The sequence below is a fragment of the Mauremys mutica genome, chromosome 10 (assembly GCF_020497125.1).
Source record: "Mauremys mutica isolate MM-2020 ecotype Southern chromosome 10, ASM2049712v1, whole genome shotgun sequence".
NCBI classification, from domain to species: Eukaryota; Metazoa; Chordata; order Testudines; family Geoemydidae; genus Mauremys; species Mauremys mutica.
Genome location: NC_059081.1, coordinates 26,809,982 through 26,837,050, shown reverse-complemented (window position 1 = coordinate 26,837,050; position 27,069 = coordinate 26,809,982). Strand labels below are relative to the sequence as shown.

The 27,069-nt window shown below is 44.5% G+C and overlaps 1 protein-coding gene across 2 annotated transcripts; it reads left to right on the top strand.

Annotated features, from left to right (window-relative positions):
• Positions 1-1,391: 1,391 nt before the first annotated feature.
• On the top strand, positions 1,392-25,776 carry NMI (N-myc and STAT interactor). 2 transcript variants are annotated; one of them, XM_044978593.1, is made up of 10 exons: positions 1,392-1,410; positions 15,404-15,454; positions 17,142-17,219; positions 17,387-17,545; positions 19,803-19,910; positions 20,997-21,159; positions 22,238-22,344; positions 22,467-22,662; positions 23,250-23,356; positions 25,542-25,776. In XM_044978593.1, exons 2-10 carry the CDS (start codon positions 15,410-15,412, stop codon positions 25,740-25,742), a joined length of 1,164 nt encoding a protein of 387 aa, XP_044834528.1. In that variant the 5' UTR covers positions 1,392-1,410; positions 15,404-15,409; the 3' UTR covers positions 25,743-25,776. The 2 variants fall into 2 exon arrangements, with proteins under 2 accessions (XP_044834528.1, XP_044834527.1); XM_044978592.1 differs by lacking the exon at positions 1,392-1,410 and adding an exon at positions 9,706-9,857.
• Positions 25,777-27,069: the final 1,293 nt, after the last annotated feature.

The window sequence follows — 27,069 nt, the reverse complement described above, 5'->3', positions numbered from 1 at the left end:
GCAGAAAAGAAGATGGAAATATCTGGGACATATATTAAGAATAAAGCCAGAGAATCTGCCATGTCAATGGGCAGCTGGAGGAACAGAGTAAAGGTGCTGATCAAAAGAATCCCTCCATCAAACACTGCTCAAGGCATGTCTATGCTACACAATTTATTCGCTTTTGCATGTCTACATTTTTCTCCTTGTGTCAGTAGTGTGCATCCTCACCAGGAACTCCGATTGAACTGTGGGGCAGTTGTGGGACAGCTTCTGAAAGCCAGTAACAGTCGGTATAAGCAATGCAGTGTTTACTCTGTGTTGATCTAACTACATTGATATTGATTCTATGCCTCTCATGGAGGTGGAGTTATTAAGTTGGTGCAGTGGGTGCATTACATCAGCGGGAGCTAAATTTTAGTGTAGACACTTACATAGTTAGGTCAATGTAACCTGCCTTGTGTCAACCTAACTCTGTAGTGTAGACCAGGGCTCAGAAAGGGAAAATTTACTTACCAACATAGAGGACATGCAAAGAGTGGCCCAGCATAGACAGGGATGTCAGAGTTTTGTATGTGCCCTAAGCAATGTCTGATGTCACAGGAAGGATTCAAATTCAGTCAAAGATTGGGTCATATAATTCTGCCTCTCCCTGCTTCACTATAGAGCTTCTCTTGGCACTTTTCCCAGTTCCCCTTCTGACAGATACGGCAATTTCCTGCATATCCTTGGGAGACCTTACTGAATTAAGTTTAAGTATCTTTTGGGTCCATTGTATTAAATGAAAAATGATGTATTATTGTGGGCTGGGATTGCATGTAACCTCAAGTCTTGGGGCAGGGACAAAGGGAGGGAGAGATGTGATGTAAGGCCTGGGAGTACAAAGGACTAACATGAATACTGAAAATGTGCTGGACAAGAAGGGACTTTTGGAACAATAAGTGCTGTGATGGAACAAGGCCGGATGGCTACAGGAAAGTATTGAGGAGCAGGTATGTTAGCTCCAGGCTAAGGAAATCCCTAGTACCATGTGAACCAAAATGGCAGTTGCTCCAGGCTAATCAAGGCACCTGGGGCCAATTAAGAACTTTCTAGAAGGCACCGGAGAGAGCTACATTGATTGGAGCACCTGCAGCCAATCAGAACAGGCTAATCAAGGCACCTGGGACCAATTAAGAACTTTCTAGAAGGTACCGGAGAGAGCTACATTGATTGGAGCACCTGCAGCCAATCAGGACAGGCTAATCAAGGCACCTGGTATAAAAAGGGGAGCTCACCCCAGTCTAGGGAGGAGGAGCCAGAGGAAAGAAGTGTGCATGAGGAGCTGGGAGCAAGAGACACAAGGAACTAAGAACTGAGAGGGGGTACTACTGGAGGATTGAGGAAAACACCATACAATCTAGCAGCATCAGACACCAGGAGGATCCTGTGGTGAGGATAAAGAAGGTGCTTGAAGGAGGCTATGGGGAAGTAGCCCAGGGAGCTGTAGCGGTCAAGCAGTGGTTACAAGTAGCACTATAGAGACTGCTGCAATTCACAGGGCCCTGGGCTAGAACCCGGAGTAGAGGGCGGGCCCGGGTTCCCCCCTAGCCCCGCTACTCCTAATCAGACATAGGAGTAGTTGATCCAGACTATGGGTTTCATCCAAGGGGAAAACCACTGAGGGGAAGAAATCTGCCAATAAGCGCAGGACCTACTAGAGGAGAGGAGGAACTTTGCCACAGTGCGAAGTGGATTTCCTGGGGATTCTCTGCAGAGTAATTAAAAATTACCCAGCTCTGGTTATACAAAAACCCAGCCTTTTGAAGCCATGCTTTGAGGAGAGGGTCTTTGTCTGGTGATTACTTGTTACCAAAGGCCTGAACTGTATAAAGAAATGGCTGCTCTGCCCAGCCTTTGTTCTGGTTCGGAGACAGTTATGAACTGGTAATCATAGGGAAAACCAAGTGTTTTGAAAGATTTTGAAGGACTGACACCTACCAGATCCTGAGGCTGGAGATGGGGTGAGCTCTGGTGAGCTTTTTAGCATGCGGGTCAGTTCTTTTATTGTTCAAATATGTTTTCTCGGTCATTCTTTCACCTTAAAAAGAAATGTGCTTGCTTATAACTTATAATTGTGGCCAATTACACTGTTCCTAGCCTCTGGAGAGAAAGCAAAGTGAAGACACTGGCCTGTTTAGGCAGACTGGCTTGCTGGGAATAGCACAGTGTATGCATGGAACTGTGTAGCTTGGAAAAAAACCCAGTCAGGAGGGAAAGAGAGAGAGAAATGCTAGTATCTACCCAAGACAGGCAATGGCTGAGCCTAGATTAGGTGCCCTTGGTGGACCATAAGGAGGGAATACAGACACAGTTACCCTGAACTGTGACATCACTCCAACCTGGCTTCCTGCTGCAGATTTTAAGGGACTGTACACATATGCTTCTAGCCTGAATTGCCAGCGAAGTAAATAGGGTTCTGAGCACTTGGCAGCTCATCAGATCAGTACAGATACAGAGAAATCTAGTGAAGTGAACAGTGTTGAATGAATCATCCTTTCTTGGAAGCTAAATTTCATATAATCTTACTCATTGAATATTACTTCATGCTGAACATAATCCCACAGACTGATGCAAGACAGTTGTTGCCAACCCAATGGGAAAAAGAATTACTGGGAAATGTTTGTAGAAACAGATTCAATTTTTTAAAAACTTAAATAATCAATCTTGGGCTGAGAATAACATTGTGACACTTGTATCATATGATTTTGTGACAGATCCATTAAGTTTGTCAGTCACTCATATTTAAGACAAAACAGGACATAAAGTTGAGAGAACTATAGGAAAATACAACTATAGGAAAAGTGAGCTGGATTCATAAAAATACCTCCAGCTATGACCCTTAACATGCAAAAACATATATAAAAGATTACTCTTGGGGTTAGGAATTTTTTTTTTTTTTTAGAAATAAGATGGAAAAATGAGCCAGGGACCAACTATCAAGTGCATATACATCTTCAAAAAAAAGAAAAATAAATAATCTGTTCCAAAATACTAGAGGAAAAAGCAGGAACCAAAGTTGATCATCCAAAGCAGTGAATATAATTATGAATGGATTTGAGAAACAGTCAGTGGAGTCTTCCCTATCCTTCTCGGCAATTCTATCAAAGGAAATATCTTTATTTAGAAGGTACTGGAGTGGGGGCACAGTTCCAAAGTAACTGAAGACTCCAAAGGCCCCTGAGCTTCTGACCCTTGCATCAGGAAGCCTGTCAATACTGCAATTAGACACCCACAGCTGGCCTGTGCCAGCTGACAGGCTCACAGGGCTTGGGCTAAGGGGCTCTTTAACTGCAGTGTAGATGCTCAGGCTCAGGTTCAGGCTGGATCCCAGGCTCTAGAACAGAGGTGGGCAAACTATGGCCTGAGGGCCACATGTGGCCTGCGGAACTGTCCTGCCCGGCCCCTGAGCTCCTGGCCGGGCAGCTAGCCTCTGGCCCCTCCCCTGCTGTCCCCCCACCCCGCAGTCATGCTGCCACCTGGGCAGGGGGCTGCACACTCATGCAGGGCGGCGCGGCAGTGTCTCTGGCTCTAGCCGTGAGGAGTGGGTCCAGACATGCTGCTCTGAGTGGCATAGTAAGGGGGTTGGGGGTTGAATATGGGACAGGGGATTCTGGGGGTCAGTCAGGGGACAGGGAGCAGGGGGGTGGTTGGATGGGGCAGAGCTGGGGAGAACAGGGAGGATTGGATAGGGGGTGGGGTCCTGGGGTTCCTGTAAGGGGGTGGGGGTTTGGATAGGGGTAAGAGCAGTCAGGGAGCAGGGGGGGTTGGATGGGAGTGGGGATGGTCAGGGGACAAGGAGTGGGGGGGTTGGATGGGCGGGGGGTTCTGAGGGGAGCAGTCAGGGGGTGGAAAGTGGGAGGGGTCAGATAGGGGGTGGGTCAGGCTGTTTGGGGGGCACAGACTTCCATACCCGGCCCTTCATACAGTTTTGCACCCTGATATGTCCCTTGGACAAAAAGTTTGCCCACCCCTGCTCTAGAACTCTGCAAGGTAGGAGGATCCCAGAGCTCAGGCTGCAGCCTGAGCCTGAACATCTACATCGCAATTAAACAGTCCTGCATGCCGTAGCCCCACAAGTCCCAGACAGCTGGCCTGGACTAGGTGCCGGTGTCTGATTGCAGTGTAGACAGGCTTCTTGATGAATGGGTCAGGGGAAAAGAGAGAAGCTAGGGAGAAAGAACAACCTGTGATACATGCTTAGAGACCAGAGTCTGGGTTCTGTGACTTGTGGTCTGTCAAAAGCGTCAAGAAGAAAAAGAAAAACTTGAGAGAAAAGCTGTGCTCTCTAGAAATGTAAGTTCTCACTTTTATGTTGTAACTGGCCCAAAAGGATACCTGTGTAGAGCGTGGACTTTGGAGCCTACAGTTGTGCAGGGCCAGCTCCAGGCACCAGCGAAGGAAGCAGGTGCCTGGGGCGGCCCATAGAAAGCAAAAAAGCTGGAGCCAGCCCTGCAGATGTGGAGTTTAAGACTAGCTAAGATATGCACGTCATTTTTAAAATCTATTTTTCTCTTTTCTTGCTAAACTTTCTTTTAATGAAACCAAATGAGTCTTACATGGTTTTGGGGGTAAAATGGACTGTGTTGCATTTCTGAATGGAAACAGCTTCCTGACTTCTTGTGAGAGGCAATTTGGAGAAAACTGAACCTATCATGGAGCACTTGGCTGAGACAATAGCCTAAGAAGTACTTCCTGGACAATGGGTGCAGTCAGAGGAGGCACAAGGAAATCCTGCTGACTATAAAATTTGGCAGGAACAGGAGACCAAAAACAAATATTTTTATAATTATAGCTTTAGAATCCTATAATTCAGGAATCAAACTAGTCCCAAGAGGCAATGCATGCACTTCAGAGTTCTAAATTATGTACAGTGACTGCTGTATCCCTGTAGCTGCAGGCTGGGGACAACGCAGTTCAGCAGTAGGTTTTTTAACTTGTGAATTCAAACAACAAGCACATTCTCTCCATTTGGCAAGAAAGACAAAAGCACAAGCAACCTCTGTGTCAGAGCTCATTTTAAAAAAAATTACGGATATTTATATGCACATTAGATGTAGCTCTTGAGCTCACTGCAGTTTGCTAATGCAGCCCCCAGTGTGTGTTTTGGTGTTACTGCTAAAATTTGTTCTTCCATCTAGAAACTAAATAACTAATACTAAGAAACTAGAGAAACTTTCTGTGAAACAATGTTTCTTTGTGTGGCTCAGGGAGTTGTCCGATTTGTAGCCAAAGAACCAGGACTTGGCTCAAACGTAATATTGCCTCTCTTAAATCTATTTACTTCATTGTTTTCTTTCTAGTGGTTGTGCTGGGGCTGCTGGACTAACTCACAGCAGTTCCACATAGTAATGTTCCAGGACCTTAGTCCGAGTGGAATGGAAACATTCCAAAACTGTTAGGACATATTTCCGAAGCTTTCTTGTAAATAATGCAAATCAGAATTGACTGTTTAATTCATAACCATTTTGGGGTGGAAAATGGATCCTTCCAATCATGCTTTCTCTTATAGGAGAGAGGTAGCTGGCACCTAAGTACAGCTAGATTCTCCCACTTAGATATATTTCTCTGGTCTGCCAAGAATTAAAGTGAAAAAGGATAAATTGAAGAAGATGAATATCAGAAAACTTTACTTCTCCAAAACTGCCTTGGGATCTTTACTGTTGTGATGGGTTCCCCCCGGAGTGCCACCTGGAACTGGGGTACCACTGAGCCCTCTGACCCACCAGCCTGGGTTCCCTCTCACACTGTGCTGCTGTGACAAGTTACAGACACACTTCGGGTCTTACACTTCCATCAGCATACACACAGGTAGGGACACACCCAGCTGCAGTTACATGCAGGCTCTCTGACCAGCCACTGCACGTGACCAACAATAGGGAGGCTACAGCCAAAATCACTCCCAGCTTTCCAGCCTAGGACCCCAGAGTGGTACCGTCCTGCCCTGGTCCAAACCCCAACCAATAGGATTTTATTATCCAGTTCAACCCCCCCTACCCCAATATGGAGAGGACTATACAACAGCCCCTCTGAGCTAAGATTCTCACACGCCACACCAAAATCACTGATCCAGATAAAGGAAAAACAAGTTTATTAACTACAAAAGATAGATTTTAAGTGATTATAAGTGATAGCAAACAAATCAGAAGAGATTACCTAATAAATAAACAAAAATGCAAGATAAATTTAATAAACTAGATTGCTAATTCATATCCAATCTGATTTTCACCCTAATTGATGGTACAGGCTGGCTACAGATTTTTAAGGGGAAAGGTGCACTTGCTTTACATCTTAGAATCCTCAGGTCTTTTATACACAGGCTAGAATCCCTTTAGCCTGGGTCCAGCATTTCCCTCAGTTCAGTCTTGGTTCCCCAGGTGTTTCCAGGAGTCTCCTTGTGTGGTGAATGAAGAACAACAGATGATGTCACTCCCTGCCTTATATAGCTCTAGCCAGGGGCGGCTCTACCTTTTGGGCCGCCCCAAGCAGTCATGCGCGGGAGGCGCCCCAGAGCCGCGGGAGCAGCGGACATCCCGCGGGCATGACTGTGGAGGGTCCGCTGGTCGCGCGGCTCGGCTGGACCTCCCGCAGCTGCGGACGGTTCGCAGGTCCGGCGGCTCCGCTTGAGCTGCCGCAGGCATGCCTGCGGGAGATCCACTGGAGCCGCGGGACGAGCGCCCCCTCCGCAGTCATGCCTGCGGCAGGTCCGGTCGTCCCGGGGCTCCGGTGGACCTCCCGCAGGCATAACTGCGGCAGGTCGGCCGGCCCAGCCTGCCGCCCCCCCCCGGGAAAGGGCCGCCCCACGCGCGTGCTTGCCGCACTGGGGTCTGGAGCTGGCCCTGGCTTTAGCATAGGGCAGGAACCCTTTGTTTCAAAACTTGGTTCCCAGACTGGTTTATGGAAAAATACTGACATCCCAAGATGGAGTCCAGAATCATGTGGCCTGGTCACATATCCTTGCAGTGTTATAGCAGCCATTGCTTACAGACTGGCCAAAACACCCACAGGAAGATTAAGCTATTCTATAGTCCATTGTCTTTGCTGATGGGCCATCGGCAATCAGCCACATCTGGCTTCTTCATTGTTGTACCTGAAAGGCTGGTTGTGGGTATTTTCCAGAGTAAGCCCAGTTGGAAATACAGATCCCTAAGCAATATTCATAACTTCAGATACAAAAATGATACATGCATACAAATAGGATAATCATATTCAGCAAATCATAACTTTGTCAATGACACCTCGTGACTTATCTTGTACAAAATGGATCATAATTATGCCATAATCCTACCATAATAATATCCCTGTGAAACTATGGGGTGCAGTGTTACAACTGTGATCCAGGTCCTGAGCTGTGGTCAAGTTGTACTGGGCACAGCTCAGTGGCGGGAAGTGGGAGCTGAGTGTAAATGTTGTTTTAAGCACTTATAAGCACCTTTGGGCCCCTCCACACCTAATCCTGGGGCTGTCCAGCAACAGGAAGGGACAACATTCATCTGAAATATCTAATATGTCTTTTTCACCTCTAATTTTTAGACACATCAAGAGGGTTCATCATGCTGAAGAACTAATTCACCATCAATCCAGGCTTGCCAGGGAAATTTTCAGATTTTCTTAGGTCTTTGTATCTAAGCTACATGTTATCACCTCCTCACTCTTCCCTTTATCTATGTAAGGTTCTTTCCAGAGTCACATATACCAGCTCCATTTACAATTTACAAGTTATATTTTCAAAAGAGTGGATTGACTATGCACTATGGGTTAAATCCACTCACTATGCACAGAGCTTAGGTAAACATTCTTTGTGCAGGGAACTACACAGGACTTGGGGGAAAGAATCTACTCCCACCCTATGAGGTGTGGTGGTGGGGGGCATGCAGCCTCTCCCACAGCTACATGCCACTGCCTAGAATATTTGCTGCAACCCTAGCAGGTCACTCTCCTTTGAACGCTCCTTACAATATATGCTAACTACTTAATGCTAAAAAATCTTTGACCTTGCATTTTGCTGTGATGCTGGGAGTACCTTTCCCAGCCGTGAGGAAGAGTGCACAGATGCCAATTTTCTTCTTTCTGGGGGTCGGCGGAGAGGGGGTGCTCCACCCCTGTTCTGCCCAGAGGCTCCACCCTCCTCCTGCCTCTTCCCACCCCTCCCCCCAGTGCCACCAAACAGCTTTTTGGTGGGGCCCACTGAGCAGCTGATTGCTGGTGGGTGCTGAGTCCTGGAGCACCCATGGAGTTAGCACCTATGTCTGTGGATCAAAAGCTTGTCTCTCTCACCAACAGAAGCCGGTCCAATGAAAGATATTATATCACCCACCTTAACTCTCTAATATCCTGGGACCAACACGGCTACAACTACACTGCATAACTCTTTGCTATGTGGCAATTAGCTCTGCATAGCTATGGACCTTCTATCGCATTGCTCCATTCCTCGTCTACTCCCAATCTTAGGGCTTGTTTACTACAGGTTGTCAGCATAATTTATGTCATTCAGGGGTGTGAATAAGTATCCCCCTCCCCAAGTGATGTAAGTTAGCACTGTCCACAGTGGCACTTAGGTCAGTGTATGCCAGCAGAGCTTCTCTCACTTATGCTATCACCTCTGGCAGAGGTGGTTTTATTATGCCAACAGGAAAGCTCTCTCATGTTGGCATAGAGCATCTAGAAGCAGTGGCGGATTAGCCACTGGGCCAACATGGCCCATGCCAGGGGTCCTGGCCAATTGGGGCACCCCTATAATAATAAGAGATATACCAATCTCCTAGAACTGGAAGGGACCTTGAAAGGTCATCAAGTCCAGCCCCCTGCCTTCAGTAGCAGGACCAATTTTTGCCCCAGATCCCTAAGTGGCCCCCTCAAGGATTGAGCTCATACCCCTGGGCTTAGCAAGCCAATGCTCAAACCACTGAGCTATCCCTCCCCTGACCCACTCTGCCCACCTGGCACTTCTGCCAGGGAGTGGGGTCAGGGCACAGGGTCTTGTACCACTTTCTGGCAGAAGTGCCAGGCAGGCCGAGCAAGCCCCTGCACCCTGACCCCACTCCCTGACAGAAGCACCAGGTGGGCAGAGCAGCTTAGGGTGCAGGGGTGCCAATTTTTCCACCACCCCTAATTAGCCGGGTGCCCTGGCCATGGGCCATGTTGGCACGGTGGCTATTCCGCCACTACTTCTAGTGTATGCTAGTTCTTCCTCATGTCCTGCAATATGCTAGTGTGGAAAGGGGGCAGGAATCCAGATGGGGGAGAGGTGCTACAGAAGGACTACCCGAGGGAAGCAGCAGCGGGCAGTATGCTGGAGTGCTGGATCCAGGTGGATACTATGCAGAGCTGGGCTAGCAGGAGCTCTGATGCCCATAACACGGGAGCAGGGAGGGTGCCTTGCAGTGCCTGCGCTGGATGGGAGCCAGCAATGGCTGGACAAGGGAGCCGACCCCATAGGGTGCGGCGTCTCCCCGCAGGACGCCTGTGCACCTCCACCACAGCGGCTGCTTCCCACTGGAGCCTGTTTCCGGAGCGCGACACAAGGCTCCCCGGGGCTGGGCGGAGAGGAACGTCCCAGCGCGCCGGGGCAGGGAAGCAGCTGCCCGAGGGGTGGGGACGCTGACGGCTGAGAGCCCAGCCCCTGCAATCCCCCTGCGCTGGGGCTGGGCGGAGGGGAGGCGTCATGGCGGGCAGGCTGCCCCTGCAAACACCTCCCCGCCACGTCACTGCCGGGAACTGGAGCCCAGCTGCGCCGGCTAGTGCTGCTGCCGCCTGCCGCGCCACAGGCCCGGGGGCTGGAGCGCGCCGGGGGACCCGATCCGCGCACGGCAACGGCGGTCTCGCCGCCCCGCCCCGCTGTAAGTGCAGCCTGCGCCGGCCGGGCCCGCTGCCCCGCGCCGCCCCCTCCCCATCCCCCTCCCCATCCCTAGCCCCAGCACCCGGCCTCCGCTCCGAAAGCGAAACTGAAAGTGAGCGCGCAGGGTGGTGGCAGCAGCCGGGAGCGGGGCGGGTGAGCTCTGCCGGTGCTGGCAGGCCGGGCAGGTGCCTGCAGCGCGCGCCCCGTCTGGTTCGGGTTCGGGGTCCCCTAAAGAGCTGGGTCTTCACGGGCCAGCGGCTGAGGCCAGGGAAGGATGCGAGCGCAAAGTCCAAGCTGGCTTCCTAAGGGTGGGCTGTAAAGGCGCATGCACACCGGGGACTGGGTGTGATAGTGTCGCTCTGAAAAACACCACTTGGTTATTGACCGTACACGGAACACGCATGATGGTAAATCATCACAGTCACCAAGGTTTTAAAGAGTAACACAAGTTACTTGTGCTTGTGCTCAATGGCCATTTAGGCAGCGTTTTGTTTAGGTATAAAGAGATTTTGGTGGCTTGTAAAGTGCAAATACAAAGAAAATACTACACTTTCTTCATTATAAAGTACTCTTGTTTATGTGCTTTACAGAGACTTGGTGGGATAATTGCATGACTGGGACTATTGGGATAGAAGAGTACAGCTTGCTTCGGAAGGACAGGCAGGGCGAAAAGGGAGACGGTGTTGCCCTATATATTAAAAATGTACACACTTGGGCTGAGGTTGAGCTGGAAATAGGAGTCAGACTTGTTGAAAATCCCTGGGCAAGGGTAAAATGGGTAAAAAACAAGGGGGATGTCATGGTAGGAGTCTACTATCAACTACCTAACCGGGAAGAAGGATGAGGATTTTTTTTTAAACAACTAACAAAATCATCCAAAGCACAAGACTTGGTGGTGACGGGGGACTTCAACTACCCAGACATCTGTTGGGAAAGCAACACAGCAGGACACAGATTATCCAACAAGTTCTTGGAATGTCCTAGAGACAATTTTTTATTTCAGAAGGTGGAGAAAGCTACTAGGGGAGAGGCAGTTCTAGATTTGATTTTGACAAATAGGGAGGAACTGGTTGAGAATTTGAAAGTGCGAGGCAGCTTGGGTGAAAGTGATCATGAAATGATAGAGTTCATGATTCTAAGGAATGGAAGGCGGGAGAAGAGCAAAATAAAGACAATGGATTTCAAGAAGGCAGAGTTTAGCAAACTCAGGGAGTTGGTAGTAAGAGCCCATGGGAAGCAAGTCTAAGGGGAAAAACAATTGAAGACAGTTGGCAGTTTTTCAAGGAGACATTATTAAGGGCACAAGAGCAAACTATCCCACTGCCTAGGAAAGATAGGAAGTATTGCAAGAAACCACCCTGGCTTAACCAGGAGATCTTCAATGAGCTAAAAATCAAGAGTCCTAAAAAAAGTGGAAACTAGGTCAATTGACAAAGGATGAATATAAACAAATAACACAAGAATGGAGGAACAAAATTAGAAAGGCCAAGACACAAAACAAGATTAAACTAGCTAGAGACATAAAGAGTAACAAGAAAACATTCTACAAATACATTAGAAGCAAGAGGAAAGACCAAGGACAGGGTAGGTTCATTACTCAATGAGTGAGAAAAAACAATAACAGAAAATGTGGAAATGGCAGAGGTGCTTAATGATTTCTTTGTTTTGGTTTTCACCAAGAAGGTTGGTGGTGATTGGACGTCTAACATAACGAATGCCAGTGAAAATGAGGTATAATCAGAGGCTAAATTAGGGGGAAAAATCTAAAAATTACTTAGACAAATAAGATGTCTTCAAGTCACCACGGCCTGATGAAATGCATCCTAGAATACTCAAGGAGCTGACTGAGGAGATATCTGAGCCATTAGCGTTTATCTTTGAAAAGTCATGGAAGATGGGAGAGATTCCAGAAGAGTGGAAAAGGACAAATATAGGCCAAATCTATAAAAAGGGAAATAAGGACAACCCGGGGAACTGCAGACCAGTCAGCTTGACTTCTGTACCCAGAAAGATAATGAGCAAATTATTAAGCAACCAATTTGCAAACATCTAGAAGATAATAAGGTGATAAGTAACAGACAGCATGGATTTGTCAAGAACAAATCATGTCAAACCAACCTGATAGCTTTCTTTGACAGGGTAACAAGCCTTGTGGATAGGGAGGCAGCGGTAGATGTGGTATATCTTGACTTTAGTAAAGCTTTTGATACTGTCTCGCATGACTGTCTCATAAACAAACTGGGGAAATACAACCTAGATGGAGCTGCTATAATGTGAGTACAAAACTGGTTGGAAAACTGTTCAGAGAGAGTAGTTATCAGTGGTTCACAGTCATGCTGGAAGGGCATAATGAGGGGTCCCACAGGGATAAGTTCTGGGTCCAGTTCTGTTCAATATCTTCAGCAATGATTTAGATAATGGCATACAGAGTACGCTTAAGTTTGCGGATGATACCAAGCTGGGAGGGGTTGCAAGTACTTTGGAGGGTAGGATTAAAATTCAAAATGATCTGGACAAACTGGAGAAATGGTCTGAAGTAAATAGCATGAAATTCAATAAGGACAAGTGCAAAGTATTCCACTTGGAAGGAACAATCAGTTGCACACATGCAGAATGGGAAATGCCTAGGAAGGAGTACTGTGGAAAGGGATCTGGGGGTCATAGTGGATCACAAACTAAATACGAGTCAACAGTGTAAAACTGTTGCAAAAAAAGCGATCATTCTGGGATGTATTAGCAGGAGCGTTGTATGCAAGACACAAGAAGTAATTCTTCCACTCTACTCTGTGCTGATTAGGCCTCAACTGGAGTATTGTGCCAGGTTTGGGCGCCACATTTCAGGAAAGATGTGGACAAATTGGAGAAAGTCCAGAGAAGAGCAGCAAAAATGATTAGAGGTCTAGAAAACATGACCTATGGGTGAAGATTGAAAAAACTGGGTTTGTTTAGTCTAGAGAAGAGAAGACTGAGCGGAGACATGATAACAGTGTTCAAGTACATAAAAGGGTGTTACAAGGAGAAGGGAGAAAAATTGTTCTTCTTAACCGCTGAGGATAAGACAAGAAGCAATGGGCTTAAATTGCAGCCAGGGAGGTTTAGGTTGGACATTAGGAGAAGTTAAGCACTGGAATAAATTGCCTAGGGAGGTTGTGGAATCTCTCATCATTGGAGATTTTTAAGAGTGGGTTAGACAAACCTGTCAGGAATGGTCTAGATCAATGGTGGGCAATCTGTGGCCCATGGGCTGCACATGGCCAGCCAGGGTAATACCCTGGCAGGCCGCAAGACCGTTTATTTACATTGACCATCTGCAGACACGGCTGCCTGCAGCTCCCAGTTGCCAAGGTTCACTGTTCCTGGCCAATGGCAGCTGCAGGAAGCGGCGCGAGCCACAGGGATGTGCTTGCCGCCACTTTCCGCAGCTCCCATTGGCCAGGAATGGCGAACCATGGCCACGCCTGTGGACAGTCAATGTAGAGACTGTCTTGCGGCCCACCAGCAGATTACTCTGACAGGCCACGGGTTCCCCACCGCTGGTCTAGATAATTCTTAGTCCTGCCATGACTGTAGGGGAATGGACTAGATCAGGGGTCCCCAACCTTTTTAGGTCCAGGGACCGGTTTCGTTTGCCGGACCCTCCGCAGGCGTGCCTGCGGGAGGTCCAGCTGAGCCGCGGGACGAGCGCTCCCTCCGCAGTTGTGCCTGCGGGAGGTCCGCTGTTCCCGGGGCTCAGCTGGAGCTTCTGCAGGCACGCCTGCAGGAGGTCCACCGGCTCCAGTGGAGCTTCCGCAGGCGTGCCTGCGGAAGCTCCAGCTGAGCCCTGGGAGCAGCGGACCTCCCGCAGGCACGACTGCGGAGGGAGCGCTCGTCCCGCGGCTCAGCTGGACCTCCTGCAGGCATGCCTGCGGAAGCTCCACTGGGTCGGTTCGCGGCCCGGTTTCTAAGAGGCCGCGGACCGGTACCGGGCCGCGGACCGGGGGTTGGGGACCCCTGGACTAGATGACCTCTTGAGGTCCCTTCCTATGTCCTATCATTCTATGATTATTTGGTATGTTACATATAGCAGATTTTTGTGTGGATAATATTATTGTTGTTATTTCTTTTGGATGGCACTCAAAGTGTTCTAGGTGCTTTCCAAGCAGAAGCAGTGGTGATAACTTGTGATTTTATCACAAGGCTTACAAAAGTTTTACTATAAGCCCCACTTCCTAGAGACAAGTAAATGTGTGAGAATTGCAGCTTTCATTAAAATAAAACCAGAAAAAGCTGTGCAACTTTCTCGCCCTCATGATTGCAGAGAAAAGTTTGAAAATGTAACCCAAGTATGCTTGAAAGCTTGGAAACCAGAAATCACATAAAACTAACTTTTTGGGGGAAAAAATCGGATACATTTTAAACCTGCCTCATGATTATTTGGAACACTTGGGGTTGGCAATACTGTAGAAGGGAAGGTGTGGTCCTGACACAACAAGATAAACAAACACCACTCTGATCCTGCTAATGCACTACTTGCATGTAATGAAGCAAGTGTATACAATATTTGAAAGATAAGGGGGAACTCTGAAAAAGTTTGTAGCCCCTGCCCTGCCCTGCCATCACATGTGCGCAAGTGAATCCTTGCTCTTATATGGAACTTCACTACCTCCAGGATAAACGTTTTCCAGTGTGTTCATTACTATGTTTATGAACATCCTCATATTATTGTAATTTTAAATATAATAGAACACTGGCCTTATAACTCATAATGAAGTATGTTCTTTTTATCTTTGTTTCTATTTTATGAAATAATCTTTATACTGAAAACAATCTAATTAACTGTATATCTAGGATGCTATTATTCTGGTAAAATAATTATTTTTAAAATCATCATACTTTCTGTGTTATGAAGTAAAATAACCTGGAGATGGTTTTATTCGTTGTCTCAGTTTCCTCATCTCTAACACAGAGTTAAGTGCTTTACTTCCCTCACAAGATTGTTGTGATTAGTTAGTTAACATTATTATGAAAACAAGTCCTGCCATGATAACAAATTATTTTCGCTGACATTGATTCTTTGATAATATATGTACTATAATGTGATATGACATCAGCATATCATAAGGAATCCTGATCCTAATTGGGACATCTAGCTGCAACTGCAATACAAATAATACATACAAAAGGAAAGGCCATTATCAATTTTTGTGCAAAAGTTTCCAATTGACACTAATAAGAATTCCATTCATGGAGCAAATTTCCAATATGAGTCTCAATTAAGTTAGTTTGCAGTTTTATTGCATTAATATTAATTTCCTCAAGACTAAATCAAACATCAGTGTAAGCATGAGGTGTGCAGATTATTTCCATAAATCCCAGACTTGGAAAGATTTATGCACATGCTTAACTTTATGCAGTATGCATAAAGTTAAACACATGCTTAAGCGTTTGCTGTATCAAAGCCTTAAGCTGTGCACTGCAGAAATCTTGGCATGTCTTGCTCTCAGGTTATTATACTATCCTGTATGTTCTACATATTGTGAAAGTGGTGTATTGTTTCTATTTCCTCAGGGTTCAATGGATTTAACAAGTCAACCATGTTCCTTAAAAGATGACTCTATTGTAAGTATTTTCTGCTGTGCCAGTGCTGTAAGAATCTGTATTTGAAAAAGATCTCTAAATGGAGATGTTTAGCTGGTGCTGTAAGATATTCTTCAGTAATAAATAGGCACTCTTTTTCTGAACAGCTTCCAATTATAGCCTGTATCTCCTTTCTCTCTCTTTTCCTTTCACAATAAAAAAATAAAAATTAAAAAAAAAACCTAGACAGGACAAAGCACTGGAAAATATTTTGTAGGAAATATTTTGTGGAATATCCAGTTTGGCATGGAAACTGACTCCATTACTTAATAGGTCTTTTCTATGCCTAAATTTTATGATTCTCATTCCAGTTTTACGTAATCTTGTGAAACAAGAGGGATTTTTCTGCAGGTCTTTCTGGAATTTTTCTCTTTCAGAATATTGCAACCAGAAGTAAAATGGAGCAAGAAGGGCTTTTCCTTCATTTCTGGTGCTCAGCCCAGCTACAAGTTTTCTCTGTATGTGAACTTCTGCGTTCTAATATTTTAATTCTGAAATACTTTTTTATCCTATTTTCCCTCCCTATATTATTCTTGGCAATCTAATCATCTGCTCCTGCAAAGACTTATACACCTATAACTAGGCTTGGAGAGATTAGAATTTTGTTGATAAATGTCGATTTCACTATTCACACACAAAGTGACAAAAATTTCCATCAATAATAATTGAAATTTACAGATAGGCAAAGTAAGCAAAATGCTGCCCAAGTAATGATTTAAACTTTTGTATTAGGCTTGTTACAAATGGACTAGTGAAATGAATAATAAAAACAAGTATGATTTGTTGATTGAAGGACATTTGCTTTGTATATTTTGATGTGATGATGAGAAATTGTGTTTTAACAATTATAAAGCTTTAACTTTTTGAATCTCAACAGATGCTGGCATTAAATAGTTATCTTACTCCCCCATAATTTCGCACAACTGTGAACATTTAAATTGATAAAAGTGCTTAAAAATAAACATTGATGTTGATTTTTTTTTTAATAATTTCAATCAAATTCTGCCAAGGCTCTTTATATAACTTTATACACTGTGAGTAAACCCACTGACCTCAGTTGACCACACTGATCTTAGTTCTTTTTGGAAGAACATGGGGCAGCATGCCTCCACGGTGTGTCAGAACTATTAGCCCTAGTTTGCAGTTGGATAATAGTTCCAATTAGGTCCCCATGTTTAATGACCAAAATCCATTTTCTGATATTTATATCCTTTCCAACTACAACAGTAGTTCAGTGATTTCTGTCTAACTATCAAGACTTATTGAAGTGAAAGAGTAAAAATGAGAAACTCATTGTTATAGTGCATCTGTTATACTCCTGCATGAAAATACTGGGTATATCTAATTCAGCATGTCTCTATCAGATTTGCCTAATCAGCACTTTCTCCCCATCACCCATCAGGACTCGCAGAGTTGCAGAGAAGCAGCAAAAGGCTCTCAGTCAAGAACTGGACTGTCATGTGTACTGATTAACTAATAACTACAGTGGCAAAATATTTCAAACTAGTGCAAAGTGTTATTCTTTTCAGTTTACTAATATAGTTCGAACACTGCTGGTATGATTTGCACAGATAACGATTTAACAAGTGAATGTAGTCTCTCTAGCATGACATATCTTGTGATATTATAGTGTGAAAAAATAGTACTGTGCATTTTCTTGTCTTTCTAGAATCTGAAAGTTACTGACCATTCTGGCACACAGATAGATGAGGTTGTCAATCTTAAAGAAGAACTAGAAAAATGGAAGGTGCGTATGAACTGTACAGCTCTTAGGTTTCCACTGAAGTCAGAAGCAGCAGCATGCATGTGTCCAAAAGAAAAAAATTGCCCAAAGATTGCTTTTAAACCGACTTTACAATGTTTTGTTTGTTCTAATGAAAATATACTAAAGTACTTGTTGTTTTCAATGTCAAGGAAAGGCTTGAAAAAGCTGAAAAACAAAAAGATGAGCGCCTTCTTTTGAAACTAAGTGCTGATAAAGAGAGAGACCAGGCACAAGATGAGCTGAAAAAGCTAATGGATTTAGAAGAGGAGCAAAATAAGGAGAACATGATAAAAAAGGAAAACCAGGAGGTAATAAGAGAATTTACCCATAGCTATCAACATTTGGAGAAGAGCTATAGATGTGTTCCTTGTAGGTTGGAGTACTTTCCCCTTTCAATCCAAATAGCTCCATCAGAACTACAATTTATAGGGCCAAAATATTTAGCACATCATTTTATAAAAAATTCAGAAGTTACATGATAAAAATAAAAAAAAATCTTGCAGTAACTATTTGAAAGAATGCAGGCAAAGCTAAGACTTTCTACATCACAGGTAAAAAGTGATGGATAACAGAATATACCTTCACCTGGTCCAAGGCTCCCACTGACAGCAGTCTTACAATTCGTTAAAGTCCACATTGTGTTGAGTTGGGTCATTCAATTGCTCTATCAAATTATATAAAGAACACTTTAAAACAAAACTTCCTAATAAAACGCCTCGTAAAAGCTTAGAGCATCCAGGAAAGTTAGTCATTTCTACATAACTGTAAAGAGCTTGCAACCTGAGAAAACTCGTAGCTAACATAGTTGCATAAAGACACAGAAGTTTACTTACTAAGGATGGCAAAGTTACCCTCTGCTTCATTTGAGAATGAATTGGTAATTGCCTAGATTACATACTCCAAGGACATTTGGGAACATGAGTGGTAGGCAGTGAACTCTTCCTATACTGTCAGAGGCTGATGGTTGTGGCTTATCTGGGAGAGAGATTTGCAGTACAGTTTTAGATTTGCCCTATGAGCTGTAGCTCAGAGGCTATTATCTCAGTATCCCAAGGTATTTTTAATAATGATTTTCATGTAGATGATGTTCAAGCCAATAAATGATGGATTTAATTTATTTTGCTGGTATATTATTAATTTCAGAGAACTTCAGACATAGTAGAATGTAAGTAGCCAAATATACTGAAATTCAAGCTCCTTGTCCTCATGTTCATGGCTCTACACGGTTTTGCCTCATTCTACATCTCTGTTGTTACTTCCCCCTTATGTTCCTCCCAGTCCTCTTACTTCACTGTGCCCTTTTTCTTTTTTCTACTCAGCTTTGTGCTTGTAACTTGTTGCTACACCTGGAATACCCTGTCCTCATCCTACAGGTGCTGTCTCTGTCCTCTTTCAGATCCCTCCTGAAAACCCTCTATTTCAAACAATCTATATCCTCTCTGCATTGTCATCATTCGGTGTCTTATCTTATTTGGAGCCTAATCCTGAAAACACTTTACATATGTGAGTAACTTTACATATGTATGTACTCCCAGTCAAAGTCAATGGGATTATTCATTAGTAAAGTCACTTAGATGCACAAGTATTTGCAGAATCAGGCTTTAAAGCCCAAATCCTCTGGTGTACTCATTCTGCTTTTTGGGATGTTCTCAGAGAGCTACTGTGGCTCTCTGATCATGGATTCATAACTTTTAAAGTCCAAAGGAACCATTATGATCACCTAGTCTGACCTACACAAGACTCTTACCACACAGACTCTTACTGTGTAATTTCTACATCAAACCCACAACTTCTGTTTTCACCATCCCCGGTAGATATTAGAGCAGTCTGGGAACTGATGTAAATGCCATAAGCTGATAATGGCGCTAACGGAGCCACCCACTAGTTCAGGATAACTGGAGCTCATCACTTCTGCCATGTCTCCTTTCTAATCCTGATGTGTTCCCTGTGATGGGCACCGCAAGACAGCTAGCATGGGAGCTAGTTACATTGGCTGTATACTCACTCAGGATTCCCCTACACCTAGGAAATCCAGAGCTATGGAAATGCAGCTGATTTCTGCTTCCTTTTTACCTCTTGAGTGGCATAAAGGGAGTGGAGTGGGAGGGGGTCCGGAACTGGTCCTCTTCAGGACAGGGAATATAGATTATCTAAGACCCCATCCTGCACATGAATAATTTAATGCACACAATTAATTTCATTGAACTAAACAAGGCTGTTCACATGTATAAATCCCTCTTGTGTATATGAAAGTTCAGGGTCTAACTGTGTAAAGTGCAGTGTAAGTTTATGGTGGTATGTAAATGTTTCTGAAATCTTACTTTTCTTATTTAAGTTGAATGGAGCTGTTCCTTGGACAGGAAACTTACTTATTGGATAGTAATTTGTACCATTGCTTTAATCTTTCTCATAATTGTTCATGCCATTGATGGTTGTGTGGTTAGTTATTTTTAGCAAAAGATTAAAAATGGAAATTCATTTTCCAATTTCTAGTGCCTACTACTTTTTACTGAAATCCAGAATTTGACTCTTCTACATATTATGCATTATATTTGTAATCTGCAGAGAAATCTTGCTGTAGTAAAGCAACAAAATATTGAGCTGCAGAAGGAGATTCAGAAGCTCAAAGATGACCTTGCAGCAAAGAGTTCAAAGCTTTCACAGGATTTTCGGGTAATTGCTATTTGAAATATTTACAATAGAGCTTTCAAATGGACACATTTTACTTCTGAATTTCTACACTGTATGGGCCAGATCATCAGTTTTGTAAATCTGTGTAGGCTCCATTGACTTCAGTATGAAATTCAGCTATTGCTTTCCTTCTCATTCTCTATCTGGCAAAGTTAATAAATGCACTTGACAGTGAGGGGAAAAATGGAAATATGAAACTGGGAGATACAAGAAAGATCAGGACATGTTTTAATGGAAAAAATTGAGAGAGAAAGAAAAGTGCATAACATTTTCATGAGTTCATATTTTATATCTCTGTCAGAAAGGGGAGTCAAAAGAAAAGGGACTTGTCCATTACAGAAAAAAAAACAAACAAACAAACCATGATTGTAACTTTAGTTTTCCCAAATTGCATGTAGCCTAATTTTGATCTCACTTATAGCATGGAAATCATTTGAAGTCATTGGAGTTATATTGGTATAATATGGGTGAGTTCAGAATCAGAACTCTCTTTTGGCTACACTGCTGCAAATGTTATAAGCATTCATGTTTATTTTACTAAGTTAGTAACATGCAAGGCAATTTTAGCAGGCCTCCTATTACCAAAGAGCTACACTCAATGCAGCACAAACAGTAACCATAAACTGCTTTGTGATATCGACTTATGCACAATGTTTTGTACTTCCTTTGGTGTTAAAAGTTCTACACATCAAAGCTCTGATCCTGCAGGTAGAATCCCTATTTACTTTAACTGGACTTTTAGTACCTGAGGACAAGTTTGGACTCAAAGTTTATTGGGGAGGAAAAGTAAAAGCTTACAGACTAAACTCCTGAGGGACAAGAGAGGTTGGGGAATCTCCATCACTGGAAGTTTTTAAGAACAGGATAGACACACAGCTGTTAGGGATGGTCTAGGTTTACTTGGTCCTGCTTCAGTCCAGTTACATCAGTGGTGAATTCAGCTCTACTATATATTAGCCTTAAAAAAAAATACTGCAGAGTGAGGCAAGAGGCATACTGTACATTTTTTCAGTTGCTTAATAAATTATTTAAACGTTGTCATTTCCTGTCTTGGTTTTACAATATTAGATTAAAAGAGAGATACCGAAAAAGAAAATGAAGTTTACTAGGATGGAAAATGCTGAGAGTGATGACACATTTTTGAATACTTGCTGCCTTTTTCACATAGCTGCAAAAATTCCATTCAGATTGCAGCAAAGACAAGCTCTTCTCACTTTTGAAGAGGAGGATGGTATGGTCTATATTTTAAATATAACTAGCAATGTATTTCATATTAACAGCAAGGGATATGGGGTTAAACAATAATTTATTTGATCACCAGGAGGGCTAACTAGCCTGGGTTTCCAGGGCTGGAAGGGGAACCTGCTTACAGTGAGTAAGAGCACCAGAATCTGGCTCTCAGCCTTAATGCAAACATTTTCATGGTATCACAAATAAAGTTAAGACAATATTGAGACAATCAGTTAATAACTCCCACTTTCTCTACATTCAGAGCCCAATCCTGCACTCACTCAGATGGGTGCACAGAGTTAGACAACTGCACCTTGTGAGAGGAGAATTTTGCTAACTATGTCAGCATCAGGTCTAGTCCAACTAAACTCAGCTGACAGGTGCTCACAGAATACCAGCAGTTGATCCTCAGTTACATAGATCCTACCTCACAGAGGGATGAGGCCTGATCTACAGCCCATGGAGATCAATGCAAGTCTTTCTGCAGACTTCAGTGGGCTTTGGATCAGTCAATGTTATCTTCATATTAATGTACAGACTTATAGTCAATATTAGTAAATCCCTGCCAATTAGTATAGGGCAGTTTTCCCTACATCAGCCTCCTCCAGACACAGCTGTGCCCTATTAAAATGCAGGCAACTCAAGCCTGCAGTGGAGTTGGAGGTTGGAACTTAGTTGATCCAGATTTAAATTAAACAGAACAGTTTGTTTGCAAACTAGTAAATAAAATTTCACATAAAGCAAGAGCCTGCCTTATTTATCGATTAACTCTTAGCTGGAATCAAAATGTTTCTTCTTGGTAGCGATTTAGCCATAATATTGTATATAGGGATAGCATCTTTCATACTGACGATCCTAAAATAGTTTACTAGTGATGCACATTGCATACAGTGGTGAGATGTAAAAAAGGTATTTAAACACCTAACAAAGCAGATAAGTGCTTTTGAAAATCTCACTAGGCACCTCACTCCCATTTATTTCACTTTTGGTGGTGCAAAAGAGATTTTTGGCTAAGGGCACTAGGGAATACTTTTCATTAGTGTAAAGCTATCTGAAAATCTTCTTAATTTCCCCTGCAGTTGCCCAGAAACTGATAAGAAGAGGTAAGCATACTGTGAGCCTGGATAATGAAAAGATAGAGTTGAAAGCAGTGCCGGTTACACTAGAAACAGGAGTCAAATTTGAGGTAATTGACAAGTCAATATAAAAACCTTTGAGATACTTAAAGAATATTTACTTTTGTTTTCAAAAACTGTATTGAACAGGTACTGTAGCACATAAAGAAAATAAAAGTATATTTTTTGTTAGCTCCATGTAACACTTTCTGGAGAGAAGATCAATGTTTCTGAAGTACCAGATATACCAATACCTGATGAGTGGATCAGAGACAAAATAGAACTGAATTTCTACAAATCCAAACGAGGAGGAGGAGGAGGAGAAGTAAAGGATGTGAGATATGACAGAAGGTCTCGCACAGCCATGATTACATTCCTCAAACCTGGAGGTATTTTATATACCATCGTTTTAGCTAAAGTTACAGGGCCTGATTCAGCACTCATCTGTATGTTTTTACCCTGGTGGACCTGCACGGACTTCAGCTCAATTTATTCCACTGTAAATGAGAAGAGACTCAGGCCCATAGTCCTTTAAACACAGTTGTGTTTAATCACATTCCTTTTGGATCAAATATGAATTCATACACAGCTTTTAAGCTTTGATATTTCCCCCCTCACATTACAGTATTCAAAAGTTCTTCTGCCTTTGCGTTACTGGACTTCATTTTACAGAAAAGAGAAAAGTGAGAAAATATACTTGTCATGTCATGCCATTGAAAGTTACCCAGATTCTCAGCTGGTGTCCATGTGTGAAACTCCACTAAAATCAGTGGATCTGCATTAATTTTAGTGGACAATTAACTAACATCTGTTTTGTCATAAAAGTCAATTCCAATTTCCAAATAGTAAACTTGAAAAAAATTGTATTTAGTTTCTAACTATATACTAAAAGGATTGGTCTTGTTTCTGATGTGCTTACAAAATACACCTTAGATAGTATTAATTTTATTTCCCACTTTTGAATTCTTTGTTCTAGTTGCTGACAACTGTGTGAGATGTACAAAGCATCCTTTCTACATAAATGAAAAGCGCTTTATGCTTTCTGTTTCCCCACGCATAGAAAAGCATTTGGAAAAATTTCAGGTAAATGAATATTATTGATGCTACATCCTAAAACAGCAAACAATCTGTGCTCTGGGAATCTTCCCCTCAGGTCATGGAGTGGCAGGAAAACTGCTGTATTCTCAGAGCAGCTGTTTCTGCCTCATTTTAGGTGGGCGTATACAAGAGCTTGCGGGTGAATTCACATTGCTGTAGATCAGGGGTCAGCAACCTTTCAGAAGTGGTGTGCCAAGTTCACTGTAATTTAAGGTTTCACGTGCCAGTAATACCTGTTAACGTTTGTAGAACATCTCTTTGTGTCTTTATTATATAAACAAACTATTGCTGTATTGAAAGTAAATAAGGTTTTTAAAATATTTAAGAGGCTTCATTTAAAATAAAATTAAAATGCAGATCTTATCAATTTAGTGTGATCCTTGTCTGGGGTTCCAGCCACCAGCCCTACTCAGCCCGCTGCCGGTCTGGGGTTCCATTCACTCAGCCAGCAGCGGGCTGGTGGTGGGCTGAGCGAGGCCAGCGGGGGGCTGAGTGGCTCAGTCTGTTGCCAGTCTGGGGTGCCGGCTGCCGGCCCCTTGCCAGTTGGGGTCCTGGCCACTGGCCCCGCTCAGCATCCTGCCGGTCTGGTGAGCAGAACCCTAGGCTGGTAGTGGGTTGAGGGGGGCCGGCTCCCGGGATCCTGGCTGGCAGGAGCTGGAGGACGGAACCCCAGACGGGCAGCGGGCTGAGCGGGGCCGGCAGCTGGACCCCAGACGGGCAGCGGGCTGAGCGGGGCCGGAACCCCAGACGGGCAGCGGGCTGAGCGGGGCCGGAACCCCAGACAAGAATCCCAGGCCCTGCTCAGCCCACTGCCAGTCTGGGCTGAGCGGGGCCAGTGGCCGGGACCCCAGACCAGCGGCAGGCTGAGCTGCTCAGTCCGCTGCTGGTCTGGGGTTCTGTCTGCCAGCCGGAATCCTGGCCACAGGCCCTCCTCAGCCCGCTACGAGCCTGGGGTTCTGCTCACCCAGGCCAGCAAGAGGCTGAGCGGGGTCGGCAGCCGGAACCCCAGACTTGCAGCAGGCTGAGCGCTGCCGGCACCCCAGAGTGGCAGCGGACTGAGCCCCTCAGCCCGCCGCCAGCCCTGCTCAGCCCGCCGCCAGTTGAGTGAATGGAACCCCAGGCGGGCAGCGGGCTGAGCGGCTCAGCCTTCCGCCACTCTGGGGTTCCGGCCGCTGGCTCCTGCCAGACGGGGTCTCAGCCACTGGCCTGCTCAGCCCGCTGCCAGACTGGAGGTCCCCAGGTCGGCAGCGGGCGCAGAGTGAGGCCAGTGGCTGGGACCTCGGCTGGCAACGGGGCAGAAGCTGGAACCCCAGAGCAGTGGTGGGCTGAGCTGCTCAGCCTGCCGCTGTGTGCCATCAAAAGTCGGCTCGGGTGCCACCTTTGGCATGCGTGCTGTAGCTTGCCGACCCCTGCTGTAGATCTACCAACCTGGCCCTAGGCTCCTCTGGAACACAGGAGCTGTGTGCTTTACAGATTGTGGGGAGTGTTCACTCCTTGCAGAGAGTCCCCCATAACCTGTTCCTCTCTTGATGATCTTATGACCTACAATATGAGGGTTGTAATTCACTCAGAAATCACACACAAATGCTTTTTTGATCATATGTCACAGCAGTAACCAGCGTAGTGTCTGTGCTACAGTCAGGGCAGAGATAGGGTTCCATCAGGTGTTTTATGGCTTGATTGTTCTCATTTAAGTTACACACAATTGATGAATCAGTGTCCATATCATAAAAGCACCACTGAATCTAGCATTAATTTAACCCCTCATTGCCTGTGCTGTGGCTAATGGGTATATTATACCAACATTCCCAATCAAACTAAAAGCATCCAGAAAGGTTCTACAAACAGTAAATCCTCTCTGCAAAACCCACAGTTCATGTATATCAGTGGATTCTCTTTATCCGTCTACCTATGAGGTTAGAAATGATTTTTCTATGCCCATATTTGCAATATGCACTCCAGTGTGTATTGGCCCACTTTGGCCCAGATGCAAATATCCAGGATTGTTTGACTCTATAGAATTCAAACCTCCCACTGATTTTAGTACTAGACCAACATCATAGTGGAAATCCTAAAATGAAAGGCAAGCTTGTAGTGATATCTTCAGTGACATTTTTAACTTACCAATTCCTGAAACTGAACATACAATGTGTGTTTTCTTCCTTACCAGATATTTTCTGGGATTTCCAAGAGGACCATACTGCTCTCAGGAATCCAAGAGGTTGAGGAGGATGAGGAGAGCATGCAGGACATGATTGAAATTCATTTTCAGAAGCCTAGCAATGGCGGCGGGGAGATTGAGAACATCAAATATGTAGCAACAGGAACCAAACTAGCCTATTTTGAGGAAGACACTGAGAATGTGTCATGAAGCATTACAGCTGGGACTTTCACTTTGCCCAGTGTGACAGTTTTTTTAATATCTGTGCTTTTTAATCTTCAAAATTTACACTTGAAAAGAACTGCCTGCCTTTCCTTCCTTTCATCTGCATGATGCCAAGACTCTTAGGGAATGTCTACGCAGCCATTAAACACCTGTGACTGGCCTGGATCAACTGACTCAAGCTCAGGAGCTTGGGCTGCAGGGCTGTAAAACTGCGATGTAGATGGTCAGGCTCAGGCTGGAGCCCAGGCTCTTGGACCTCGCAAGCTGGGAGGGTCCCAGAGCCTGAACATCTACACTGCAATTTTAAAGCCCCACAGCCTGAGTCAGCTGACCCAGCCTAGCCTCATGTATTTAAGTGCTGTGTAGACAGGCCTTTATGGTCTGGAGCGCACAGCTAGGTGAAACCCACTGGTTCTGGCTTGTAGAGATTCCTTGTAAAGTTCAACAACAAATATTACGCAAAGCCAAGATCTCAGTGCAAAACTCATCTGAAATCTTAGAATTTGCTTAATGTATGTGGGTCCACCAAACCTCTAAATCCCTCACCAACACCTGAAACTTGATCAAGGTTGCTTTCTGAAAATCAGATCTGAGTTTTGCATGGATAACAAAACCCCAAACTTGATAGATTTTTCCTAGTTGAGGCTGTGTTATGTAAAGCTTTACATAACTGCTCAAAAGTGACTTCAATGTATATGCTTTTTTAAAGTGGCTCTTCTTCATACATTGTATAGCCCAATAGGACTTCAATCCTGATCAGATCCTTTGGTGCTACCACAATACAAGCAACTGATAATTATTCTGTAATTTTATAAGATTCTATCATCAAATTAGCTGCAGAATGTCAATAATAAAGGAAGTGATATGCAGTTTTTCAAATGTTCTTATGATCAGAAGGGGAATGTTCAAAAATGGCACCAGTTTACTCATCAGATTGACATCTGATGGGCTAAATCAGACCTGCACAACTCATAAAGCGATGAGGGCCATATTACTTCAAAGAAAACAGCTGAGGGCTGAAACCCCTGGCCCTGCCGAACCTCCCCCCCCGCATCGCCCAGCCCCGTGGAAACACATCCCTCACCCCAGCACCGCTTGGCCCCGTGGAAACACCGCCCCCACCAAGTATAAAGCCTTGCTGCCACTGCCTGCCCGCCCAGCTTGTCACCCCCCCATGAAATAAGGGGAGGGGGAAAGGAGGACAGTTTGAAGGGATTTTCTGGGGCTATGAACTAAGGGGAGGGGAAAGGGGGGCAGCGTGAAGGGATTGGATGTGACTGTACAAAACACAAACACGGGCCACAGGGAGCCT